Genomic DNA, 23,428 nt, shown 5'->3' on the forward strand with positions numbered 1-23,428 from the left:
TCTTCAGCTCAAGGCTAATCCTCTACCCATTTGAGCCACAGCGCCACTTCCGGCTTTTTTTTCCTGCTTATGTGGTGCTGATGAATCGCACCTAGGGCCTCATGCATGCAAGGCAAGCACTCTACCACTGAGCCACCTTCCCAGCCCCCAGGTAAGTTTTAAGTATGTCTTCAATTAGGATCTAAACAAATACTACCAAATGAGCAAATACCCAAAATGTGTAAGATACAATTAACTAATTATTATTTTGTACAGTCCATGTTTGATGCTAAACACTAGAATTTCTTGGCATCTTATCCTTCAAAATGTTTCCTCAATAACTGCTTGAAATTCTGAACCTCAGAAACTGAAAAATCTTGCCATCATCAGTATTTTAAAAATCTGATAATGTACCCAACCAAGTGCTTTAGCAGAATATATAAGATCTCACAGCAGCTACAAAAATGTTGATTCTTTTTCTTCTATAAGACAAGTTCTGTCAGTAAAGAATTTTTTTCTCCCTAATACCACTTCACTTAACTATTTAAAAATGATGGACATAGACTCAACAATAAGAGCTAGTTTTTCTACCATTACAACTGGAATCCACATAGATACCCTACTTTAATCTTATAAACATCAGAAAACAAATTTAAAAAGAAAAACACATTAAGCACAAAGACACTGTTAAAATTCTACCTGAACCTATGAGTCAATTTCCTCATACTCCTTTCAAAGCCAAGAACTTTATTTTGTTTTACTCTTCATCATGACTCCATCAATTATCCTGTATCAGGCTTCTCACACTCCACTGTAGTACACAGTAAATAAGGCAAAAAGCAAAGGAATAGGAAAGCATTTTTGTAGAAAACTTTTCTGATTTAAGAGGGTACAATATACTTTGAAAAATAACACAATAACACATGCCCATTCTTACTATATATTTTACGTAAGATTTAAACATAGACACAACAGTGTAATATGAACTTAAAGCACAAAGTACTTCCTTACAAACTTAATAGTATTTTTTCATTAGATTTTTCTTCTGTTTTGGGAAAATGGTATGGGAAAAAAGGTGAGGTGGTAAAAGAAAAAAAAGATTCATTATACTTACTGGAATTATGGGCAATTTCCCATTTAGCACAACAGGAAATAGTAAAAGTCATACCTAAAAGGGATGTTTCCTTGGCAAACGCTGCAGCAATGGCTGGGTCCAGGGCAGGCTGTCCATCTCCAGATGGAAGGTCAGGTCGGGTATAATCCCTACTTTTATCATTGTTGTATTTTACATTCAAATTCACAAGTTTGGAAAAATCAATCCTTAGTGTACAGCAAGCATTATAAATGTTTTGACCATCTAGGGCCTGTAAAAGTGAATAAAGCATATCAACCATTTTAAATACAGAATAAGAATTAGCAAAAAGAGTAAACGATTCAAGGTTCACATGTATACAGGGTTGGTCCTCCTGGAGATGGAGTTGCCATCAAGGATTATCTTCTTTAAATAAAAACTGATCCAAAGTATAACCATGGCATCATCAATACTGACACTTTTATAACCTTAAAAAAAGCGCAAGTAGCTTTAAAAAATTAGTTAAGTCACACATGTGTAAGTTCTGCCAGAATAGGAATGTGCAAACTAGACACCAATGTATTTGACGTCATATTCTTCAAATTAGTGAGTTGCATGTGAATTTGGAAAGCTCTCTACTAATTAGGGCAATAAAATTAACTTTATTACACAGTAATACTTATTGCTGCATGGCAATGGATATATGAACTGATTTTGATAAGGTAAAGTACTGGTGGATGCCACACTGTAGGAGGTTGTCTCAAACCAAATAAATTTATCATTATAAGGTACAACAATTCCCCATAATCAGGCAAAAACTACTATCTTAAAACAAAATAGTCAAATTTAACTAGAATACGCTGATTAAATCGGCAAACCCAATGGTATTCAAAAAACTGCTAGAATTTTAGAAAGTGTCAGGTGTAGAGTTTGAAACCTAGAATCAATTAGGCCAGTCTTAGAGCCCATTGTAGAGCTCTAACTCTTCCTTCCTCAATCTGGAAAACAAGAATGATTAAAGGTTGCCATGCTTTCTCAGGGTGTGTTATAAGATCATATAAAGGATCACACAGAAACTCAGTTTTACCAAAGAGAAAATACCTTGTAAAAGGAGAATTCTAGGTTAATTCTAACAGTACTTTTAGAAATTACTAGATCTGAAATAAAGTCATTTAAAAGCTATTTCTAAGTAATACTGAGGTAGACTGCTAAACTAGTCACAGTAAGTTTTCCAATTGTTACAAAGTTCTCTAGAAGCAATTTACATTTTTATGTAGGTATGAAATATACTACTATACAAAATGTATACAATCTTGAGAAATAACCAATAAGATATAAACTGAAATTGTAAGCAAACAGAGGAAAGCAAAAAAAAGGGAGTTTAGAATGCATGGAAACAGGATCTAGGCATTTTTAATAGTGGGCTGAAGTAAGATGACCACAAATAAGGCAAGAACAAAAATCATATAAAAAGTTATGAAAGTTAACTTCAAGCCCTTGTATTTATAAAACCCAGGAAATAATAGCAAAAACTAGTCTTGGGGTACATCAATCAGAAATGTAGTCATCTTGCTGCAGCACAGATTTCTGAGAGGAAAAGCTCAAGATAATTCACAGGACCTTTCAAATGTACCTTACTGTAAAAATTTAGACAGTAACCAAAAAAGAAAACAAAAGTAGTAAGAAAGTTTTCATAGAAAATCTGAAATAAAAATTCAGTCAAGATGTTAACACAAAACACAACACAAATGAATAACTGCATGTAGATTAAAAATAAGTCATAATTTATCTTAATTTTTACCATTTACTTACATAATGTGTTTTTGCAGGCGCGTTATATTGAAAACATAAAATTAAGAATACTAATAAACTACTCCAGACCAGTTATTTACAACATAAAAGTTCACATAGGTAGATTATTCAGGAATTTCCTAAAACTGTTTTTACCACACTTTCATCCATATGCATATGGAATGCATTAGTTCTAAATGCTAAAAAAAACAGAATTAAGATGTCAAAGAAAATGTTTCCCCAAGAAAGTAGGAAGTATGTATGCAGGGTGAGTTTCCATGGTATAACCCCTCAACAATAACAGACACTTTTACAAAATGAAAGGCAGAAAGTTGAAACATGTCTTCTATGAGGGAGGTAGAGCTTCAGTGGAAGTTTAGACTAATGGAGAGAGAAATAACGAAGACATAATACGCAAGGTACATATGTGAAAATGGAACTAGAAAACATGAGGGGACAGGGTTGGGGTTCAGGTAGATAGGAAGGGGTGACATACTGATCAAAATGAAGGTGTGGCTCACATGATAGAGCACCAGCCAGTGAGCAAAAGCAAACATCAGATAAATGATTTTTGAGTGCCAGTCATGGGGGGAGGGGAAACAAGAAAAAGTTATTCATATAAATTGACATGTTGAATTAGAACCCCTCTGGTTCAACTTATTTGAAGATAATTAAAAATAAATTTAGTCAGTTGCCAGTGGCCTATGACTGTAATTCTAGCCAAGAGACTTGAGATCTAAGGATCTTTGTTTGAAGCCTGCCTGAGCAGGAAAGTCTGAGATTTTTTTTTTTTTCAATCTCCAATTAATCACCAAAAAGCTCAAAATGAAGATGTGACCCAAATGGTAGTACACTAGCTCTGAGCAAAAAAAAAAAAAAAAAGCTCCAGGAAGGCACCCAGATCCTGAGCTCTAGCCCCAGGACTGGCACAAAAAGATAAAATAAAATACAAAATAAAATTAGAGTAAGAAAGCAAAATTCCATTAGGTCTCTCAAAAATTTGCATAAAGCAATTGATATTCTGTAAGAAGAAAATGAAGAAAGTGATATGAACTTACTGATACAAATATTTTTACCTTATTTTTCTTTTTACTGTTGTAGAAAAATCCTGAAAGGAATTAATAATAAAAACAACTGACTGGTAGGCTAAAATACCATATGCAAAGATTTCTAAAAGCCAGTGTCATTATCCAAAGTCTTACAGAAAGCTAACATTTCTACTAACAAAAGCAAAAAAGACAAGCCCTATAACTGACAAAAAAAAAAAGAGGCAAAAAAGACTTGTTTCCTTTTCCCATGTGGAAAGGGGTTATAACACATATTTTGCTATTTATAAATCTGAAAAACTTCATCAATTTTTTTCCTCAAAAATTTAAAAGCCATATTAAAAAGCCAAAGGAAAGCATCTATCTTTTACCAATATATGACACAGCAAATAAACATCAAGAAAAATTTTCAAAAGTATTAAGATATTTTCTTTCATTAATGTGAGATCACTTGCTTTCTATAAGAAAGGCTAGTAACTGTGACTTCAGATTATCATACTAAATGTCAGTGTTCAGTAAATGTAGAACAAAGCAGACATGGTATCTGCAATATAAATACAAATTATAATATATAAAATAGTCTTAGAGAATAACATACCTTTAACAAACAATTATAAAGCTATAACATGGTTGAAACAGTAAGGAAGATTTCTCTAAGAAGAGATACTTGAAAAAGAAGTTAGAAATGAGACAAAAAACTTCAAGAGAGCCTAAAGAGGGAAATGAGACTAGAGAGGCAAGTAAGGAAGTGATTTAATCTTGTAAGCCATCTGAATAGCTAGACTTTCTCCTAACAACAAACAGCATGTCTTGAAGGGTGCACGGGGAACTGAAGTAATATGACTTTATTGAGATCATTCTTGGTACTCTGTGGAAAAAATGAGTGCGAAAAGATGTTCAACTTGTCAATAATATCAAATTATACAATCTGAGAACTAATGAACAGCAATAATACTAGTAAAATAGATTATCTGAAAGGCAGACCAAAACAGTATGTCTTCCAAACTGTGTTTCTTTTTAAGTCTTAGCATCCTTCTGTAACAAAGGTACAACACAAACCTGTTCTCTGTACACCATAGAGTAAGGGTCAGAAAAGATTCAAAGTACTCTGTAACTATTACACAATTATGCTATTACTACTACTACTGTACTCTTAAACTGCTTATTTTTATTCCCCAAATGAGTACTGAGGGTGGAAATTCAGTGATTTAACAATCAAAATAATCACAATCTGGAGAAAGCACTAGAGATCAATAGTCTAAAAGTAAAAGAATGAAATGAAGAAAAAGAGGTAATACAAAAGTAAATAATATATGTGCCTTAACCATTTCATCATAATGAGTTGATGATTTTTTTAATGGCTTCAAGGAAAAGTAAAAGTAAAACTAAGATACAAAAAGATTTAGACAGTTGAAAGCAAATGTGTGTATAATTTTCAATAATAGTAATGACAGGGGAACATTTTACCTCTTTTAATATAGTTAAACTATAGGCTACCTTACACTTGAACTACAATATTGATATATAGCAATAAAAACCTATCTCAAAAATAAAATTTTAGATTATAAATTTCAAAGTAAGTTTACTAGCTTATAAACTTAAACTAGTTAAAATCTTATAAGTACACTGTATAATACATGCACAAAGTTAGAACAAATTAACTGTAAGCCTGTTACAAATAATTCCAGATGTAATTATTCTTAAAAACAAGCATTTTTACCTCAATATCAAGGGTTTTTAAAGTTTTTTTTAAATTAACTTTATTTTTATGTGGTACCAAGGAATAGAACCAGGGCCCTATGCATGCACTCTACCACTAAGGCACAATATTTTAATGATACAAAATTCTGTATGTGTAAGTTGTACCAGTATTAATACCATGCGTCAATCAGAGTAACAGCCACCATCTCGGAGGAAGCTCTAAACTTACTAGTTTTGCTTGCTGGGCATTTACTGGATCACCATACTGAAGCAAAGCTTGAAACTGGTTATTTTTTGTGAATGTGATTATCTTCAGTACAGCACCAAACTTAGAAAATATCTGTTGAAACATTAAAATAAAATATCATCTGCTTATTATTTCTTCACTCTACACGTAACCATGCAAATTAAATTAAACTTACTTGGTGGAGAACATCAAGTGTTACAGGGTAGTACATATTGTCAATAATTATTCTAAGTACTGGACTCTGGGCTGGAGTCACTGCGCTCTCGCTAACTGTGGTGCCACTAAGAGGAGTATTTGCTGTCTGAACAGCTGTCACAGCTTGAAGAACGGCTTGAGCACGCTGAAAATAAAAGATAAGTAGTTTAAACGCACACCTATTATTTCCACTTACACTTTTACATTACACTACCTTGCTGCAATTCAAGTATTCTATCTGTATTTTTCTAAAGCAGGTATGCAAGCTAGGACCAAACCTGAGCAAGCAAAGATAAGACAATATAACTTACTCTTCAAAAAATAAGCTATAAGCTTGAACTGGTAGCTCATGCCTGTAATCCTAGCTACTCAGGAAGCTGAGGTCTGAGAATCATGGCTGGAAGCTAGCATGGGCGTGAGTCTGTGAAACTCATCTCCAATAAACTACTCAGAAAAAGCCAGAAGTGGGGCTCAAGTGATAGAGCGCTAGCCTCTATCAAGGACAGAGCCCAGGCCCCGAGTTCAAGCCCCAGGACTGGCAAAAATCAAAAATAAAGAAAACAAAAACCTACAGTTTTACAGAACTATTAATCATAAAAATGTTTGTAACAAACTTTTAGAGAATATAAAAAGGTTAATTTGCTCCACAATAGAGGGACATGGCAACAAGACTGTTAAGTTTATTAGAAATATCTAATATAACTGTTACAGATAAATACAATGATTAAAAATGTGTCTTTTTCAAAGAAAAAAAAAGAAAAAAGTGTCTTTTTTCATACTAATACTAACTTCTGAAACTTAAATTTTCAGGACAGAAATTACTATGTTCAGGAAAATTTCAATATAACAGGAAGAAAATTTCATGTTTTATTGTATCTAATGTCAGCTATAAAATACATTAGTGTTTCTTGTGAATATTAAGGTATTTCCAATTAAGATATGACATTAACCAGAGTGAAAAATAAAAGATGAAGAGAATCTCTAGGTAATTACACAACAGCTAAGTTAATCTTCTCTCTTCATACCACTCACATCTACTTACCCCCCCACCCCCGATCATTAAATTACTACCACCATAAACCCTTGCCTTAAAAGAATCAAATTTTCTTCTAATTTTTTTTCTTTTATTTTAAAAAGGGATATTCTATGGTGATCAAAATGTTCTTGAACTCCTGCTTTAGTCCCCAGAGTAATGAGGACAATGGGTAGTACCACAATATTCATTTTATATCATGATTTTTTGTTTTGTTATTAGGTACTGGTCCATGTGGATTTGTGCTCTACTGGTAATTTACATCCTCCAGTTCTAGTTTCTACACCATTTTTAGTTCCTTACAAAATCTCTAAATTAATTCCTCTAATGTTAATTTGGAACATTAAACTAATAAAGTACACCAAGTTTTTGTAAATGAATGTAATACTTTAGGGATACATGGGTAAAAATCTTAATATAACAAGAGGCTGATAAAAGCATCTTTTGAATAGTTAAGAATTTGATTTTCTGGTAATGCATTATAAGATTCTTAATATGTTCTAGGGCACTTTATTTCTGTACTCATTCATACATACTTGGTTTAATGTATTATCTGTCTTTAATTCTTTGTGATTAGAGTATTGGATATAAATTGGTTGGTTACGAAGATGAGGTGTCACAGCAGAATAGTAATTAACCATGGTAATAGCCGCTTCCTCTGTTGCCAGTTCCAAAAATGCCTGGAATATAAACACAGCAAAAAGTTAATAGTATTAATTAACTTCAAAGACCTGTGTGATCTATTCAGCTAATTAAAAAAAAGAATTATCTAGAATATAATCTTAAATTACATTAAAATGTTGTAGTAAGCCAGGCACTGGTGGCTCACGCCTGTAATCCTAGCTACTTAGAAGGCTGAGATCTAGAATCAGGGTTCAAAGCCAGTTCAGGCAGGAAAGTCTTGTAAGACTCATATCTCCAATCAACCACCAGAAAACCAGGAAATGGAGCTGTGGTGCTGTGGCCCAAAGTGGTAGATCATTGCCCTTAAGCAGAAGAGCTCAGGGATAGTGCCCAGGGCGAGTTCTAATAAGTGAAATTAGAAATCTCCTATTGAAGTTGAAGAATACAAATAAAGATAATCACAGAAGAAAACAGTAAGTACTACTGCATCATTCCACTTATGATTTTCCACACGTCACCAATCTTTCAAATAAATAAAAGCTACAAAAAATAAAAATTCTGTAGCATCAGAGCATTATTCTTCTTACCCAGAGAATATTAAGGTATCTAATTTTTTAAAGTCATAACATAGACAAAGAAATTAAGTTTCAGATTAATTATATTCAAGAAAATGTTAAATTTCATAAATTCCTCCAAATATTATCACCAAAAATTATATAACAAAAATTCAAACTTAATACTTCTGAGCTCTCATGCTTGTTATACCACTGGATACTCAAATTTAATGACTAATCTGCTAATTCCAGATAAATATTATCATGGGAAAAACCCTAAGAATAGATGTACTAGCACCCCTACTGATTTGCAGTATCTCGTAAAATAGAACCACATGTATTTTCTACCATCTAACAACTCTTCAAAATTAGTCTTAAAAATGAATTTACCAGATAAAACTTTAAAACTATGCAGATTTGTTTTGGTCACTATAGTTTTCTAAACACATCTGCCAGAAAAACTTAAAAGAATAACACTTCCTCACATTTTGCCATAAAAGTAACCCTTAATGAGGTAACAGTGACCTCATACATGCTATAGTTTAGGGTTTAGCATTGTATCAGCATACCTGGTTTTTTCCTTTCAGCATAAGGATGTTGGTTACCTTACCAAAAGGTAAGCCTAAAGCAATGACTTCGGTTTCTGTCACTTCACCAGGCAATTTTCGAATATGAAGTACACGAGAAGGAGCACCATCCATTTTATCTTCTCCTTTAAATTTCTTACTGTCATTACCATTGGCTGAAAGGTATTTAAATATAGTCTTTACGTATTAATACATTATTTTGTACAATACATTAATACATAAAGTATATTAATTTTCCTCATTTTTGTACAACTTATGAGACTTAAAATAACTTTAAAACACAGTAAAAGCAAGACATCAGTGGTTCAGGCTATATTATTCCTTGCTTTAGGAAGCTAAGATCTGAGCATTGTAGTTCAAAGCCAGCCTAGGCAGAAAAGTCCATGAGACTCTTAACTCCAATTAACCGGCAAAATGCCACAAGTTGAGCTATGGTAGAGGACTAGCCTCGAGAAAAAAAACTCAAGTCCTCAATTCAAGTCCCAAGACCAGTGCATGTGTGCACATGCACACACATATACCCACAAAATATCAAAGGTAAGTAAATTTGAGTTACTAAAAGTTCAAAATCTGGGTTTTCAAAAGAATAAAGCCATAAAATTAACTTAAGATTATTACATCAACATTTCTGAAAACACAGGCAAAAATCAAACATTAGCAAAAGGGCCAAAAATGAATTTATAAACTATCCAATGACTAAAGGAGCCCAACTGCATTGCAATGAAATCTTACTATGCAAACCGTAAAAGTCCTCTTTTAGCAAGCAGAATCCATCCCCAATTCTCCAGTGTACGTAAGGTATCAGGGATAGTGCCACATTCTCCATATACTATGCTTTCTCACATACACATACATACCTGTGGTAAAGTTTAATAAGCACAGTAAGGTATTAGAACGATGGTAATATAGAACAATTGTAACTATACTGAAATAAAACTGTATGCACTGAAGCCATTATTAAGTACAGTCAGGGCTATTTTGGAATGTGATCCCATGAGAGTCAATCTACTAACTAAGTCAGCAAGTATCTACCAGGTATAACTTCAACAGTATGGATACACTGGATAAAGGGGCTGATTTTTATCCCCAGAGAGATGAACTGGGACATCAAGAGATTTTATCACACCAGATAAAACTTAAAACTTACGAATTTTTGAGGCTGGATATGTAAGTACATGCCTCTAATCCCAGCTACTGGGAAGACAGGAATACCACAGCCTGAGGCAAGCATGAGCAAAGGGACTGAGGCACAGTTGAAGTGCTTTAGCACTTGCGTCCCAAGTGTGCTTCCTCCCCACTTTCCTCCCCAAAAAGCACAAGCCTCAAATCTATTTCAGGAATCTTTCATTTCATAGAAGGCAGCTATCAAGGCAACCGGAGCCACAGAAAACAAAATGGGCCACAAGTAGGGGCCACTGTATAAAGAAGTGTGAAAAACTGGGTTGGCAATAATTAGAAGCCATAATTTTACTGCGAAGTTATTTCTTTTAATTTGAAAGTGTCATATTCAATAGTAGTATGAAACAAGGCAATGCTATAAAAATGATTATGCAATCAATTCATAGTACAGCTTATCTGCAACAAAGAGTCTCTTGTTAATTGCTAAATTGTTAATCTTGCCATGTAACCTACCCAAATATTTTGTGGTTATTAATAACACAGTACAACAAAATCTCTCATGAACTTGTCAAACTTGTCTTATTATTTTACTCGAGTTTTACGTAAGCTAACATATTTCAATCAACAAACTTAGTTGCTTTCATTCCAAAGCTGCATCAAAAGTAAAAAATCAAAGAAACATGATATAGGTAATATACAAGCAGAGCTGTATGAAAATTAATTCTAATACGCTAGATCATTTGTTCAAATTCCCTATTGTATCCTATTATTTGGGAAGCAAGCTACAATTGTCTTGTATGACAAGCAGAATATAAATCTTAAAATCTATTTAAAATACAAAAGAATCACTAAAGCAATGTAGAGGAAAAAGAGAAATGCTGAAAATATCACAATATCGGACTTCAATTTTTATTACATTTGTAGGCTTTTAGGTACACTTCCTTTAGCCTTCATGTTTAGAGATCAGGTGAGATTTCAATATCCAACTTCTGAGTTACCAGAATATTTGTATGTTAAGAATCAATTCTGTATTACTTCATGTAAAATATGAAAGCTTGCCATATATAATACCTATAGGATTCTACTACTTAGCAGAACAAGAATCCATTTCATTTCAACCAATACAAACTGGGTTTGAGCAGGGTGCTTGGTGGCTTCACCTATAATCCTAGCTGTTCAGAAGGTTGAGATCTGAGGATTGTGGTTTAAGCCAGCCTGGACAGGCAAGTCCATGAGAATCTCATCTCCAATTAACTACCAAAAAAAAAAAAAAGCCTAAAGTGTAGTGATAGCCCAAGTGGTAGACCGCCAGCCTTCAGGGGAAAAACTCAGGGATAATACCCCTAGACCCTGAGTTCAAGCCCCACTAACCAGCATGGAAAGAAAAAAACAAAAACCTGGGCTTGGTGATACACATCTATTACCCCAGATATGCATGATCCTGGTTCAGTCTGGATATAATGTAGAAAGACCCTATTTCAAAAATAACCAAAGCAAAAAGGGCTGGAATGTGGTTCAAATGGCAGAATGCCTGCCGGCAAATACAAGGCCTTAACTAAGTTCAAACATTATACATAGAAATATATATTTATATAATGCACAGATGTAATGCATACATACAATACACATACATATGTGTATGTGTGTGTGTCTGAACTGTATAGTCTGGTGCTGGTGGCTAAGAACAGTAGGATCATGGTTCTAGACCAGCACAGCCAGGATTCCATCTCTAATATGCCAAGTGGGATGCAAAGGTGTGGACCTGTAATCCCAGCAATAGAAAGCTGGAAGGATGCCGAGGGAGGGTTAGGCACATGCATGGACAAGAAGCAAGACCCTATTTTTGAAATCAATAAATAAAACGGGAGGGATAGAGGTAGAAATCCAATTAAGCAAAAAGTTCCAATCCCAGTACCACGAAAAGTTTTTTAAACTTTACCATTATAAAATTCTATTTATCTTACCTATTGCCATGAACACATTCTAAACCCATAATACAAAGTTTTATATTTATATTTTATACATTAAACAAAATCGAACAAGACAGGGATTTTATCTGCTATTCAATTCAGTCTGAAAAGATAGCTTTTATTTCTAGTAGTGCAGTACTACTAGAAATAGATGCCTAATCTAAAGATCATCACTTATTTTAAAGGGTTTGCTATTTATAGTTTTAAATATTTTTTAAAACATGTGCCTGTGTTTTTTAAATGTATTCTATAGGGGGAGTTTATTAATCTTATTATTATATAGTGATAGTCTGCCTATATATTTTTTACAAGTTTTTGGTAATCAGTTTCAAATATTTTAAGCCATTAATCCAAATTCTGAAGAAAATGAATCCCCACACCAAATTCTGCCTTTGTCCTTGACCTAAATCTCTGAATGACTTCCTTTCTACCGGACAGCTATCCACAAGTCACAGGTGTTTGATTCCCTTTGAATCTTTATGTGTTTGTTTAGTTCACTGAGACCTCTAGGGACTCTGGGGATTGACTCTCCTGTGCTAAAAGCTGTGAGAAATCCCAAAGCAGAAAGGTAATGATCAGGAGACTTATTTCCCTCATGTTTGCCTTCACTCAGTATTATGATCATACTGAAGATCTATTATGATAATCAATTCTTGCTATCAGCTGTCTATTGTTTTATCCAATTATACATGATAATATATATTACACATGTATACATATTACAATATTTTATACAGTATACATATGTATGCATGACACACACATGTACATATATATGCACTTTACTTTTTCCATTGTCTCTATTCGTTCTCTAGCAACTACATATATAGTAGACTGCTTACCTGTCCCATACGTTGATTTGTTTTTCTGGCAGACTAACCATTCTTCTGTTGTCTCCATTTTACTGAACATGTTTTACTTTAAATATTGTGTTTGGGGATTAGAGTATTTCTATATGCTGTCTTTATAGTTCTTTATCTCTTAAAACCTCCCTCCATCTGTTCACTCATTATTTCAATCTTTTCCTTTATAGCTTGAAAATATTTACAGTCTCCTTTTCTAATTCCAACATATATGACAGTAAAAGTCTGCTTCTATTGAGTTTCTGTTCTCCAGTTTATAGGTTACACTTGCCCCATTATATGATGTGATTATGATGTGATTTTGACCTGGAACTATGGACCGATATAGAAGATCGAGGAAGATCATCTTCCTTAGTCTTCTTTAAGAGCTATTCTGTTTTGCCAACAGCAACAAAATATGTACTTTTTTATTTGAATTCTGAGATTTCTGTGTTCTAAACTGAGTGCAAGATGTTTTCAAAATGGACTTAACAGAACTCTGAAGTCTCAAGAGCACTGCTCAACCATATGAAACATCTTTTAGATCGATGTGTAATTTCTGACAGATCTTGCAAATACTCAACCTACATCCATGTAACCTACCCATCACACAAAATTCTGAAAGCAGCAAATCCCTAAACCAACTTCTGCCCTCCCCCAAAATCTCTGTATGATTTCCTATTCTCCAGGAAACTTCCCTACAAATCCTGGATGCTTGAGATGTTTGTTATAGTTTGAGGATTTTGCAGGGAGAGTGGTAAATGGCCAAGGCTGTTAGCAGTTACTCACCCAGAGGCCTGTATTTCAAAGTATTCAGATATTTTGAAAATATCTCAAGTATCAATCACTGTATTTTGTTTGAAAAACAAAACTGATAGAGAACAGTTACAGACATTTGAGTCTATCTGATCACTGGTTTATATACAAATACTTAAACAAAAAAAAGCACGGCCTGCAGTTTTGTAAACACTGTAAATACATCTTGTTATAATTTTTGATTAACTGAATTGTCAGGAATGTGCAAGTATGGATTAATGTGCCTACACCTTGACACAAGCAATGCTTACATTAAAGAAATCAATGTCTTCTAGCCTTATATGATCTTTTTACTGCTTAATACATTCCTCAAGCCAAGTAACTCACAACAGTATATAGGAAAAGAAAAAAACAAAACAAAACATGAGTTTCAGATCAATGTATATGGTTATATGGTTATAATTCACTCAGTAACAAAGATTCAGAATTTTTACTTTTCAACCCTAAGAGTAAAACCTAAAAACTTCATTTGTGTACCAATAGACATTAAAACAACAAGGTATTTGAAACATTTAAGAAAACTCTAGAAAGGGAACAGCTTACACTAAAGGAAAGAAATGTACATATCACTCAATGTGGAAGAAATGGCTGTATTGTCAAAGCCTATAGAATTCACAAACTTTATAGACCATGATAATGACAATTTGCCTTGTGAAAGTTAAAATGTATATGTGACTGTAAGTATCACTCTCCCACAATATTGTGAAATTTATATATTCACAATCTCAATAAAAATTATTTTAAAAAAGAAAAACTAACTCTAAATATCAATCATTTTAAATTTTTCAGTGAGTAACTAAGGAAATAATGAAAATAAAATGGAGCAAAGAAAAAGATAAAGAAAGAAAAGCAACTTTGTAGACTTTATTGTTTAAAATGTAGACTTTGAGGCTTTGGTATAAAGAAAAACTTAAAAGCAAATGACACACAAAAGCAAAAGGCAAAAGAAAAATATATGAGAGATATAAAATGAATATTTTTGTGATTTAAAAACTTGAAACAGAAAAATGAATAATTTTCCCACAGGAGACTTGGGAGTTTAAGGTCAACTGGGCAAAAGTGAGATCACATCTCATAAAGAAAAACAGTGTCTTTTTCAATGTGTTTGCAGCATGAAATGATAAATGTAAAGTCTAGGTTGATAAATGTGCCAAGTACCCTGACCTAAGCATTACATATTGCATAAATCTATCAAAATGTCATACTTTAACACCATAAATGCATATAATTTCTATACCAACTAAAATACAAACAAAGCTGGACACTGGTGGCTTACACCTGTAATCCTAGCTGTTCAAGAGGCTGAGAACTGAGTATTATAGTTCAAAGCCAGCCCGAGCAGTTAAGTCTATGAGACATCTGTCTCCAATAAACTACTCAGAATGGTGCCAGAATTGTGCTGTGGCTCCATTAACTGTAATGCTAATCTTCAGCAAAAGCAGCTCAGGAACTGTGCCCAGGTTCTGAGTTCTAGCCCTACAACCAGTACAAAAAAGAAAAAATTATTTAGGGGAGATTTATAGCTTAGTGGTAAACTGGATTGTCTAGCATATGTAAGACCTTGAGATCCATCCTCAGCACCACGCACACAAAATTCCTTAAGCAATCATACTACAAAAGCTATTTGTCTAATGGCCACCAATGTGAGGTGTTCTTTTTCCATCTAGAACATAATACACTTACTTTTACTCTAAAAGTTTTAACATATCTCTTAAAACATAAAAACTATTCTAGTATAATAGTCTGCTGCATAAAATGGCAAATGATAGCCTGTTAAGGAGTTACTTACCTGTAACTACCATGCCACTCATATTAGAGTTGGGACTACTGAGAACACTGCCTGAGAGTAGTTCGTCAGATCCTCTCTACAAAACAAAACAATCAGCATAGCTTTAAATTAAAAAAATATTAACATCAAGGTGTTACTTAACAATAACTTTTCTAGTATTCCTAAAAGAAACCTGCCCGAAATTTCACTACCGGTTAAAATTTTTAATTCCTAAAATTAAGAAATTAACTTCATTGCTCTCGTCCCTTTTTTGTTGTTTAAAATGCCCTTTTTTTCTTTTCATTTAAGTGCCAGCACAGTTAAGAAAAGTGACTAAGCCTCATAATCAAAAACTGTTTATTAAAGCTATTTACAAAAACACAGTATCTAGACCTTCTTATAAGTAGTCTGTTCCTTTCCAAAGAGCTCTTTATCCATTCAGATAAACTGGGTCTTTATAGAAAATTAGATAGCCGGGCACCCATGGCTCATGCCTGTAATCCTAGCTACTCAGGAGGCTGAGATCTGGGCAGGAAAAGTCCGTGAGACTCTTATCTCCAATAAACCACTCAGAAAACTGGAAGTGGTACTGTGGCTCACATAGTAGAGTGCTTGCCTTGAGCTGAAGAGCTGAGGGACAGCACCCAGGCCCAGAGTTCAAGCCCCACAACTGACCCCTCCCCCCCCCAAAAAGAAAAGTATACTGGAAAGTTGAATTTATCCATCAAAACTTGAAGGCATATATATGTATGTCAGTTACTAGAACATTGAAAGCCGAAGCCAAATCTACACAGAGTATTTCTGAAAAACCATAGATGGAATTATGTCTTAAAATCCTTAAGGAAAGGTTTTAAATTCTTGTTTAAAAACTGTACAGTTGTTCTAACTTACCAGTGATGGTTATATGTAATTTTGTTTTTATGCCAGTGCTAATGGGCTTGAATTTAGGGCCTGACACTTGTTTTTTTTACTCAAGATTGGTACTTAACTAAAATACAAACAAAGCTGGACACTGGTGGCTTACACCTGTAATCCTAGCTGCTCAAGAGCAGCTCTCTCAGGGCTGGCTTCAAACCACATATTCATATCTCAGCCTCCTGAGTTACATATTACAGGTGTGAGCCACAGGCACAAGGCATCAGTGATGTTTAAACTACTTTAAAAATGTTTTCAGTTATAAAAGTGTGTTCAGACTAATTTTGGACTAGCTAAAGCAACTGTTTGGCCTACTTTAATAATGTACTTACAAACATGGGTATTAATATTAAAAATAATACTAGCTCATGAAATGAACTTATAAGTTAAATGTAACTTAAAAATGAAAAGAATGTATAAAAATCACTTATCAAAAAATGAGAAAATATCCAAGAAAACTCCAATTAACTGCAAAACTTATGGCAATTCAAACTTCTAAGCTATATCATAACATATAAACATGTTAAAAGCATATTTTTAAGATTTAAATCTTTAAAAAGGTTTTTAACATCTTCTACTCCTTAGTTTCAGAAACTTAGTGAAATACAAAGTAGAAGAAAAAAAGGTTCACACTACAACCTACCATTTTTATACTGTCTAATTTCTAATCAAGGCTCAGAAGACCTGCCATGGCATAGTTAGGTTTAATAAAGACATTTGTATGTGGGACTAGATACTTAGATATTTTTTCAAGTATAGTTCCTCAGATCAATATTAGACCTGGACATTTGACAGTACAAAGTTTCTAGGTCAGTCTTATACCTACTAAAAAAAGAAAACCTGAGGCTAGGGCTCAGCAAGCCAATTTTGTCAAGACTTCTGGGTGCTTCTGATACTAAAACTTAAGAACCACTGATATACATTATAGGCTCACTAACAACAATAAAAAAATGCTCTTTGAATCTTCTATGTTTCCAATAAGATGGTAGAAAATGAGCTCTGAAGCTCAGCTTCCATCTATCACCAATGTTAACTGTATCTAACCATTCTAAACATTTAAGTTTTCTTTGTAAAACAGAGATAACACCTATGTGATTGTCCTTATCATTAATGTTGTATGGAGAATGATTACAGGTACTTGGTCCATACCAGTAGTGTGCACTATCCTACTCCCAAGTGTCAATCAGGTATAATATCCAAACATACTTATTAACTAACACTGTGGTGTTTCAAGGCCCATCTGGTAGACCTGGTTCCTAGCCTAAAGCACTATTGGTTGGTGGAAGGTAATTGGTGGAAAATATTAGGTCAACTAAGTATAGTCTCTTAATTTTGACTTACTCTAAGCAGGATGCTTAAAAGATCTCCTCCCTGAAATGAATCTTTACCCATAGCAAAGTCTTTTTAAAAAATTTTGTATATGTAGTCAATTTTTAAGGTGACTTCATATATCTGCCAATAGAGCAATTTTACATGAAATCCTAACCTAGTTGTTTAACTTAAAACGAATGATTCAATAATGATCGACAGCTATTCTACATTAGTGACTGTTGAAACCAAATCAAATTATTAGTACTTAAATGCAGGATGGAAAACTCCACTAAAAATATTTACTCTTTTAATAATTTAATTCATACAAGATAGTTACTGATTTATCTTAGTCACTAAAAAGAGAAACTAAACGTTAAGATTGGCTTAGATGTCTTGTTAAGTCTGAACTCAGAAACTTCTATGGTGTATTAATGTCCATAAAAAAGTCTCACATCCCACAGAAACAATTTGGGAAATATAGAAGATGACACAATGTACTATCAATCAGAGGAAGAATGAAGCTTTTTTTAAAAAAAAAAGTACATAGTAGGGGAAAAATAAAGGAGGGGTAACAATGCTCAATAGGAAATGTACCTTACTCATGTAACTGTAACCCCTCTATAGAATATTTTACAATAAAAATATTTTTTAGAAAAGGTGAGTACAAAAGTACATTAGTACCTACTGGCAATAATTTCAAATTAAAGTTAGTGCTTTTCTACTCATAGTGACTGATATTCTTCTGTTCAATCCCACAAACATTTATCACTCCTTGGCCACACACTCTTGAGCTGCCAGCAAGATAACTAAGAACTCGAGGCTGAGACTGACAAGAATCGTTGGATTCTGCTAGGTTTCCTACTAAGGTCTGGCCAAAACTTCCTCTTCTCAAGATGTCAGACTAAGAAATCATGGCAGAAAGACATAGTGGCAAAGACACCTATCAAGTTACTGAGGAAAAATAAATTCATAAAGCTGGAGGTAAAGAGGAATACTGAGTGCTACTTATTAAAAGCTAGGATAGCATCTCCCTTAAATAAATTTATAATCACAGCAAAGTGTTCTTTCAAACTTTGTATATGTAATTGCTATTAAATTATTTCATACCTGTTAATACAACAATTTTGCATGTAACTCATACAACTAATAAAAATATACTCCAAAGCTAATAAAAAAAAAAAAAAGGGAAAAGCTGGGCGGCCAGTGGCTTACACCTGTAATCCTAGCTACTGAAGTGGTTGAGATTTGAGGATTGCAGTTCAAAGCCAGCCTGGGCAGGAAAGTCCATGAGACTCTTTATCTCCAATAAAACCAGAAAACCAGAGGCAGTGCTATGGCTTAAGTGGTAGAGTGCTAGCCTTGAGTTGAAGAGCTCAGGGACAGCGCCTAGGGCCAGAGTTCAAGGCCCATGACCGACAAAAAACAAAAACAAAACAAAAAAATGGGGGGAGGGGAGAAGGGGAAGGAAGAAATCATCGTCATTGGACCTTACACCAAAGAACAAAAGCTTAGTGATTAGTAATACAAGATGAAAGACACTGGCCTGATATGACCATTTTCCTATTCCTACAGGACCCGTTTATGAGAAAATAAACTTCTGTTCTATCAATAACATTGAAAACCTAACATCTATTAAGGTTTATTGTGTGTGTGTGTGTGTGTGTGTGTGTGTGTGTGTAGTTTCATCTCCATTTCCTAGGAAACTCCTAAAATCCTTGAAATCTCAAAGATGATACTATTTTAGTATGTAGTCAAAGAGCTCATCTGTGTCCACTGTGGCTTGATAGGAAAAAGTTTGCTTTTCTAACTGTTTTCAAAGCAACAGTCAATCAAAAAGAATCCAAAACAGGAAAACTTCAAATGTGTAAGGAATAAGATGTAAATGGAACATATACTACTAAAAGTCCATACTGCAAAATACATCTCATCAAAAGACAGCATTAAGAGGTGGGGCTCAATGGTAGAGCACTTGCCTCGCATGCATGAGGCCCTGAGGCCCTGGGTTTGATTCCTCAGCACCACATAAGCAGAAAAAGCCTGAAGTGACGCTATGGCTCAAGTGCTAGAGCACTAGCCTTGAGCTGAAGAGCTGAGGGACAGTACCCAAGCCCAGAGTTCAGGTCCCATGACCAACCAAAAAAAAAAAAAAAAAAACAAACTCCACAACATTAAGCAGTGAGAAGGCTATCTACAACTGGAAAGAAAATATTGCCAGCAAAAATAGCCAACAGAAAATCAGTAAACATAATATATACTTCAATAAAACTACAAAATCAGTTAAAAAATACAAAATTTTACCAAGCAAGATACACGCAAGCATTTCATATGATTTTGCAAAAAAGAAACATAAATGAAGATAAAATGGTCTATCTCACTGGTATCAGGAAAATGCAAAGACTAGAGAAATTGTAATACTAGATTTAACAAAAAGTAACAAATTAAATACTTACAGTTCTTGCAACAATCTACAACACCCATGCACTAATTAGTGAGACATAAATTAGACTGATATTCTAGGAAATCAATCTACTATCCTGTGACATTCTGTACTCTTAACCATCCCCAGCAATAAAAATATCCTTAGATATACACACTCAAAAATTCTGCCACACATACACCAGTAACAACACAGAAAGATCACGGTAGCTTTAAAGTTAAAAAATTTTATAACCCAAATAACCACCAACCAAAAGAAAGGTCCAGAAGAGTACTTTCATAAGCAGTTCACATAACAGAGGGAATAAGGATAACTTAAGGAACTTAAGACACTGCATATATAAATATGGCTTTTGGATAGGTGCCTATGGCTCAGGAGGCTGAAAAGCAGGGACAGTGGCTTGAAGCCAACTCAGGCAGAATAGTCCAAGAGACTTCACCTCCAAAACAACCAGTGAACAAGCAGGTTGTGTTTGGAGGCAGGGAGGTAGAGCACCAGCCATGCAAGCAAGATGAGCAAAAGTGAGATCCTGTGTTCAAAAACACCACGGGGGGGGGGGGGGGGGGGGGAATCTCGTATGTACTACAACAGGGCATTATTCTACAACTAAGCTATCCCTAAATGTAGCTGCTTTACTTAATGATCTTCATTGACCAAGAGATATAAGACCTAAAAAGCTAATCAACGAATTTTTCTCATATTCTGGTCATCTACTTATAAAAGCTTAAAACAACATATTTAAAACAACACAAAGCAGCATTATTTTTAGAATAGGAATATTACACAGAAGGAAATATGGATCATAATCTCTCTGGCCAGATAACCCTGGTTAACATTTTAAAAATTAGTAACAAAATTCAAACATCAATTTTAATAAATATAAGTTCTCTCTCACTCCAAAATAAACTATCCTTAAATTGCATACAATTCTGCAACCACTCGAACTTACATGTTTTAAATACTGGTAAAAAAGATTAGTACTGTCCTCTCTTCATTTTATATAGCTTACTTCTTAAAAGCAGTGCATGAAAATGTTTCACTCAACAGCTACACCTCAAATAGAAACATACAAAAATTAAGGCTAGTTACTCTATTTTAAAAAAGAAAACATGCAAAGTTCTCAATACAGTAAGTAAATATTACCTTTAAACTGAAAATCTGTTCAAAATCTGTTCAATCTTACTTCTGGCAAGACAAATCCAAACTACATTTGGATGCCCTCCACTTACCTATCAAGTCTATCAAAACTCCAAATACACTCTGTTGGGCAGACTGTGGGATTCTTTCTAGATAGCAAAATGTAATTTCTACACTTAAACAAAACAAAACAAAAAACAGATACAGCAATGTGTATTTACCTGCTGGTCCAGCAGAATTCCACATGCAGGAGCTTTTCTAAAGAAATACTGGCTTTTAAAATACACTGGCAAAAGTGAGTATGCACTACTACCATGTAACCTGTAGTAGAGCAATGGTGATGTGGGCAAACAGTCTACCAGACTACTAAGCCTTAAGGAAGGAAAAGTGAAACAGTGACTTCCAAGATGTGTATCATTAGGTGAAAGGAAGTCAAGACTGGACATATTGTGTTAGCCACACAGAAGAAGATGGGAAGAACATACTGATAAGATAAACCCAGGATTATGAAAATAGAGGAGAAAGAAACACAGAATAGATTACACAGCAGTGGTCTGGCAGACTTCTCTAAATGTACTTACTTTACAATCTTGACTTTGGAAATTTTCATTACAAGTTAAAACACCTAAAAAGTGCAACAACTCAAACCATCTGCTAAAACCAAAGATGTCCTTCTTCCTTTGGTTGTACTGGGTTCTGAACTCAGGGCCTTGTACTTGGGCCATAACCTCAGCCCTCTATGCTTTAGCGAGTGTACTTTTCAGCAAGGATCTAGTTTATGTTCAGGGCTGGAACCATGATTAGCCTACCTTTGCCTCTGCTACCACACCCAGCTTACTTTTTTATTTTCAGTCTTACTATTAACTATTTTTATCTAGTTTAGTCTCAACTGTATCCTTGCATCTCCACCCCATGCTAGATTTATTTTAATACATGAACACACAGCAATTGCACAATATTTGCTTTGCGGAATAAACTAAAGATAAAAGTGACTACTAATAACAATGTTAGTATAATATTAACATTACTTTTTTAAAAAATGCTTAAAAAACAGCATTTTTTAAAAGATCTTTTTAGTGTACAAAAACTCAAATATAAAATCAAATAGGCAAAAAAATGTATAACCTGAAGTATTATTGGAAGTAACAGGAATATAATTGATTTCTGCTTTTTTTTTTTAAATGCTAACTGTATCAACTGGAAGGGTCTTGGAATATAACAACCTAGCACTTTAGAAACCCCCCCCCCCATTATCATGGTTTCAAAGGAACTCACAATATGGAACCAGTACTTTTCCAAAAATAGTTTATTAGCCGGGCGCTGGTGGCTCACGCCTGTAATCCTAGCTACTCAGGAGGCTGAGATCTGAGAATCGCGGTTCAAAGCCAGCCCGGGCAGGAGAGACCGTGAGACTCCTATCTCCAATAAACCACCAGAAAACCAGAAGTGGCGCTGTGCTCGCCTTGAGCTGAAGAGCTGAGGGACAGCGCCCAGGCCCAGAGTTCAAGCGCCACGACCGACAAAAAAAAAAAAGAAATACAAAAATAGTTTATTAAAGCTCTAGATCAAGAAAGTATAATTGCTTCAACATTACTAGTATTCCAAGGTCCACCAAGATCAAGATGAAACAATTTAGGCAATTTAGTGTTAGAACCTTTCACAATGATACAATAATAAAGGAAAAGCTACAATGGAGGCTGTTCATCAGGAATATAGTTTAGAAAATCTACCCTGCTTTTTTCTTATAAAAAGGCACTTCATTGTTACCAAATAGTTCATGAAGTTCTTAACAGCTAATAGAGAAATTCACCTAATATATGAAAAGGAAAACTACCATTTTTTAGAATAACCAATAAGATCATTATGCAATCACTCACTACTAAAAACTATTTATAGAGGTTGACCCACTGTAACAATGAGATGTAAAGACACTGTTGAACAACAAACTTTACAATTTAGTTGGGGAGGAGGGAGAGGGGCAAAGGAGGGAAGTGTACTTGTGGAAGTGGGAGGGAAGGGGTGGTAGGGGAAAAACAAAGGAGGCAGCAACAATGCTCAATAAAAATGTACTTATTGGGGCTGGGAAGGTGGCTCAGAGCACTTGCCTTGGAAGCCTGAGGCCCTGGGTTCGATTCCTCAGTACCACATAAGCAGAAAAGAAAAAAGCCGGAAGTGGCGCTGTGGCTCAAGCGGTAGAACGCTAGCCTTGAGCTGAAGAGCTGAGGGACAGCGCCCAAGCCCAGAGTTCAGGCCCCATGACCGGACCCAAAAAAAAAGAAAAATG

General features: G+C 34.5%; 1 protein-coding gene across 4 annotated transcripts in view; it reads right to left on the reverse strand.

The window, feature by feature from the left end:
- The window catches only part of Ptbp2 (polypyrimidine tract binding protein 2), a 48,942-nt gene that overhangs the window by 17,708 nt on the left and 7,806 nt on the right, over nt 1-23,428 (reverse strand). For all 4 annotated transcript variants that reach the window (XM_042676036.1, XM_042676028.1, XM_042676019.1 and 1 more), the window contains exons 3-8: nt 15,366-15,441; nt 8,812-8,984; nt 7,601-7,744; nt 6,012-6,176; nt 5,819-5,929; nt 1,148-1,343 (exon numbers count right to left, since the gene is read on the reverse strand). In XM_042676036.1, coding sequence (XP_042531970.1) covers nt 1,148-1,343; nt 5,819-5,929; nt 6,012-6,176; nt 7,601-7,744; nt 8,812-8,984; nt 15,366-15,441 — 865 coding nt within the window. The remainder of the gene's footprint in view (nt 1-1,147; nt 1,344-5,818; nt 5,930-6,011; nt 6,177-7,600; nt 7,745-8,811; nt 8,985-15,365; nt 15,442-23,428) is intronic.

Source organism: Dipodomys spectabilis, unplaced genomic scaffold, assembly GCF_019054845.1.
Source record: "Dipodomys spectabilis isolate Male_0828 unplaced genomic scaffold, ASM1905484v1 ptg000002l, whole genome shotgun sequence".
Classification (NCBI taxonomy): Eukaryota; Metazoa; Chordata; class Mammalia; order Rodentia; family Heteromyidae; genus Dipodomys; species Dipodomys spectabilis.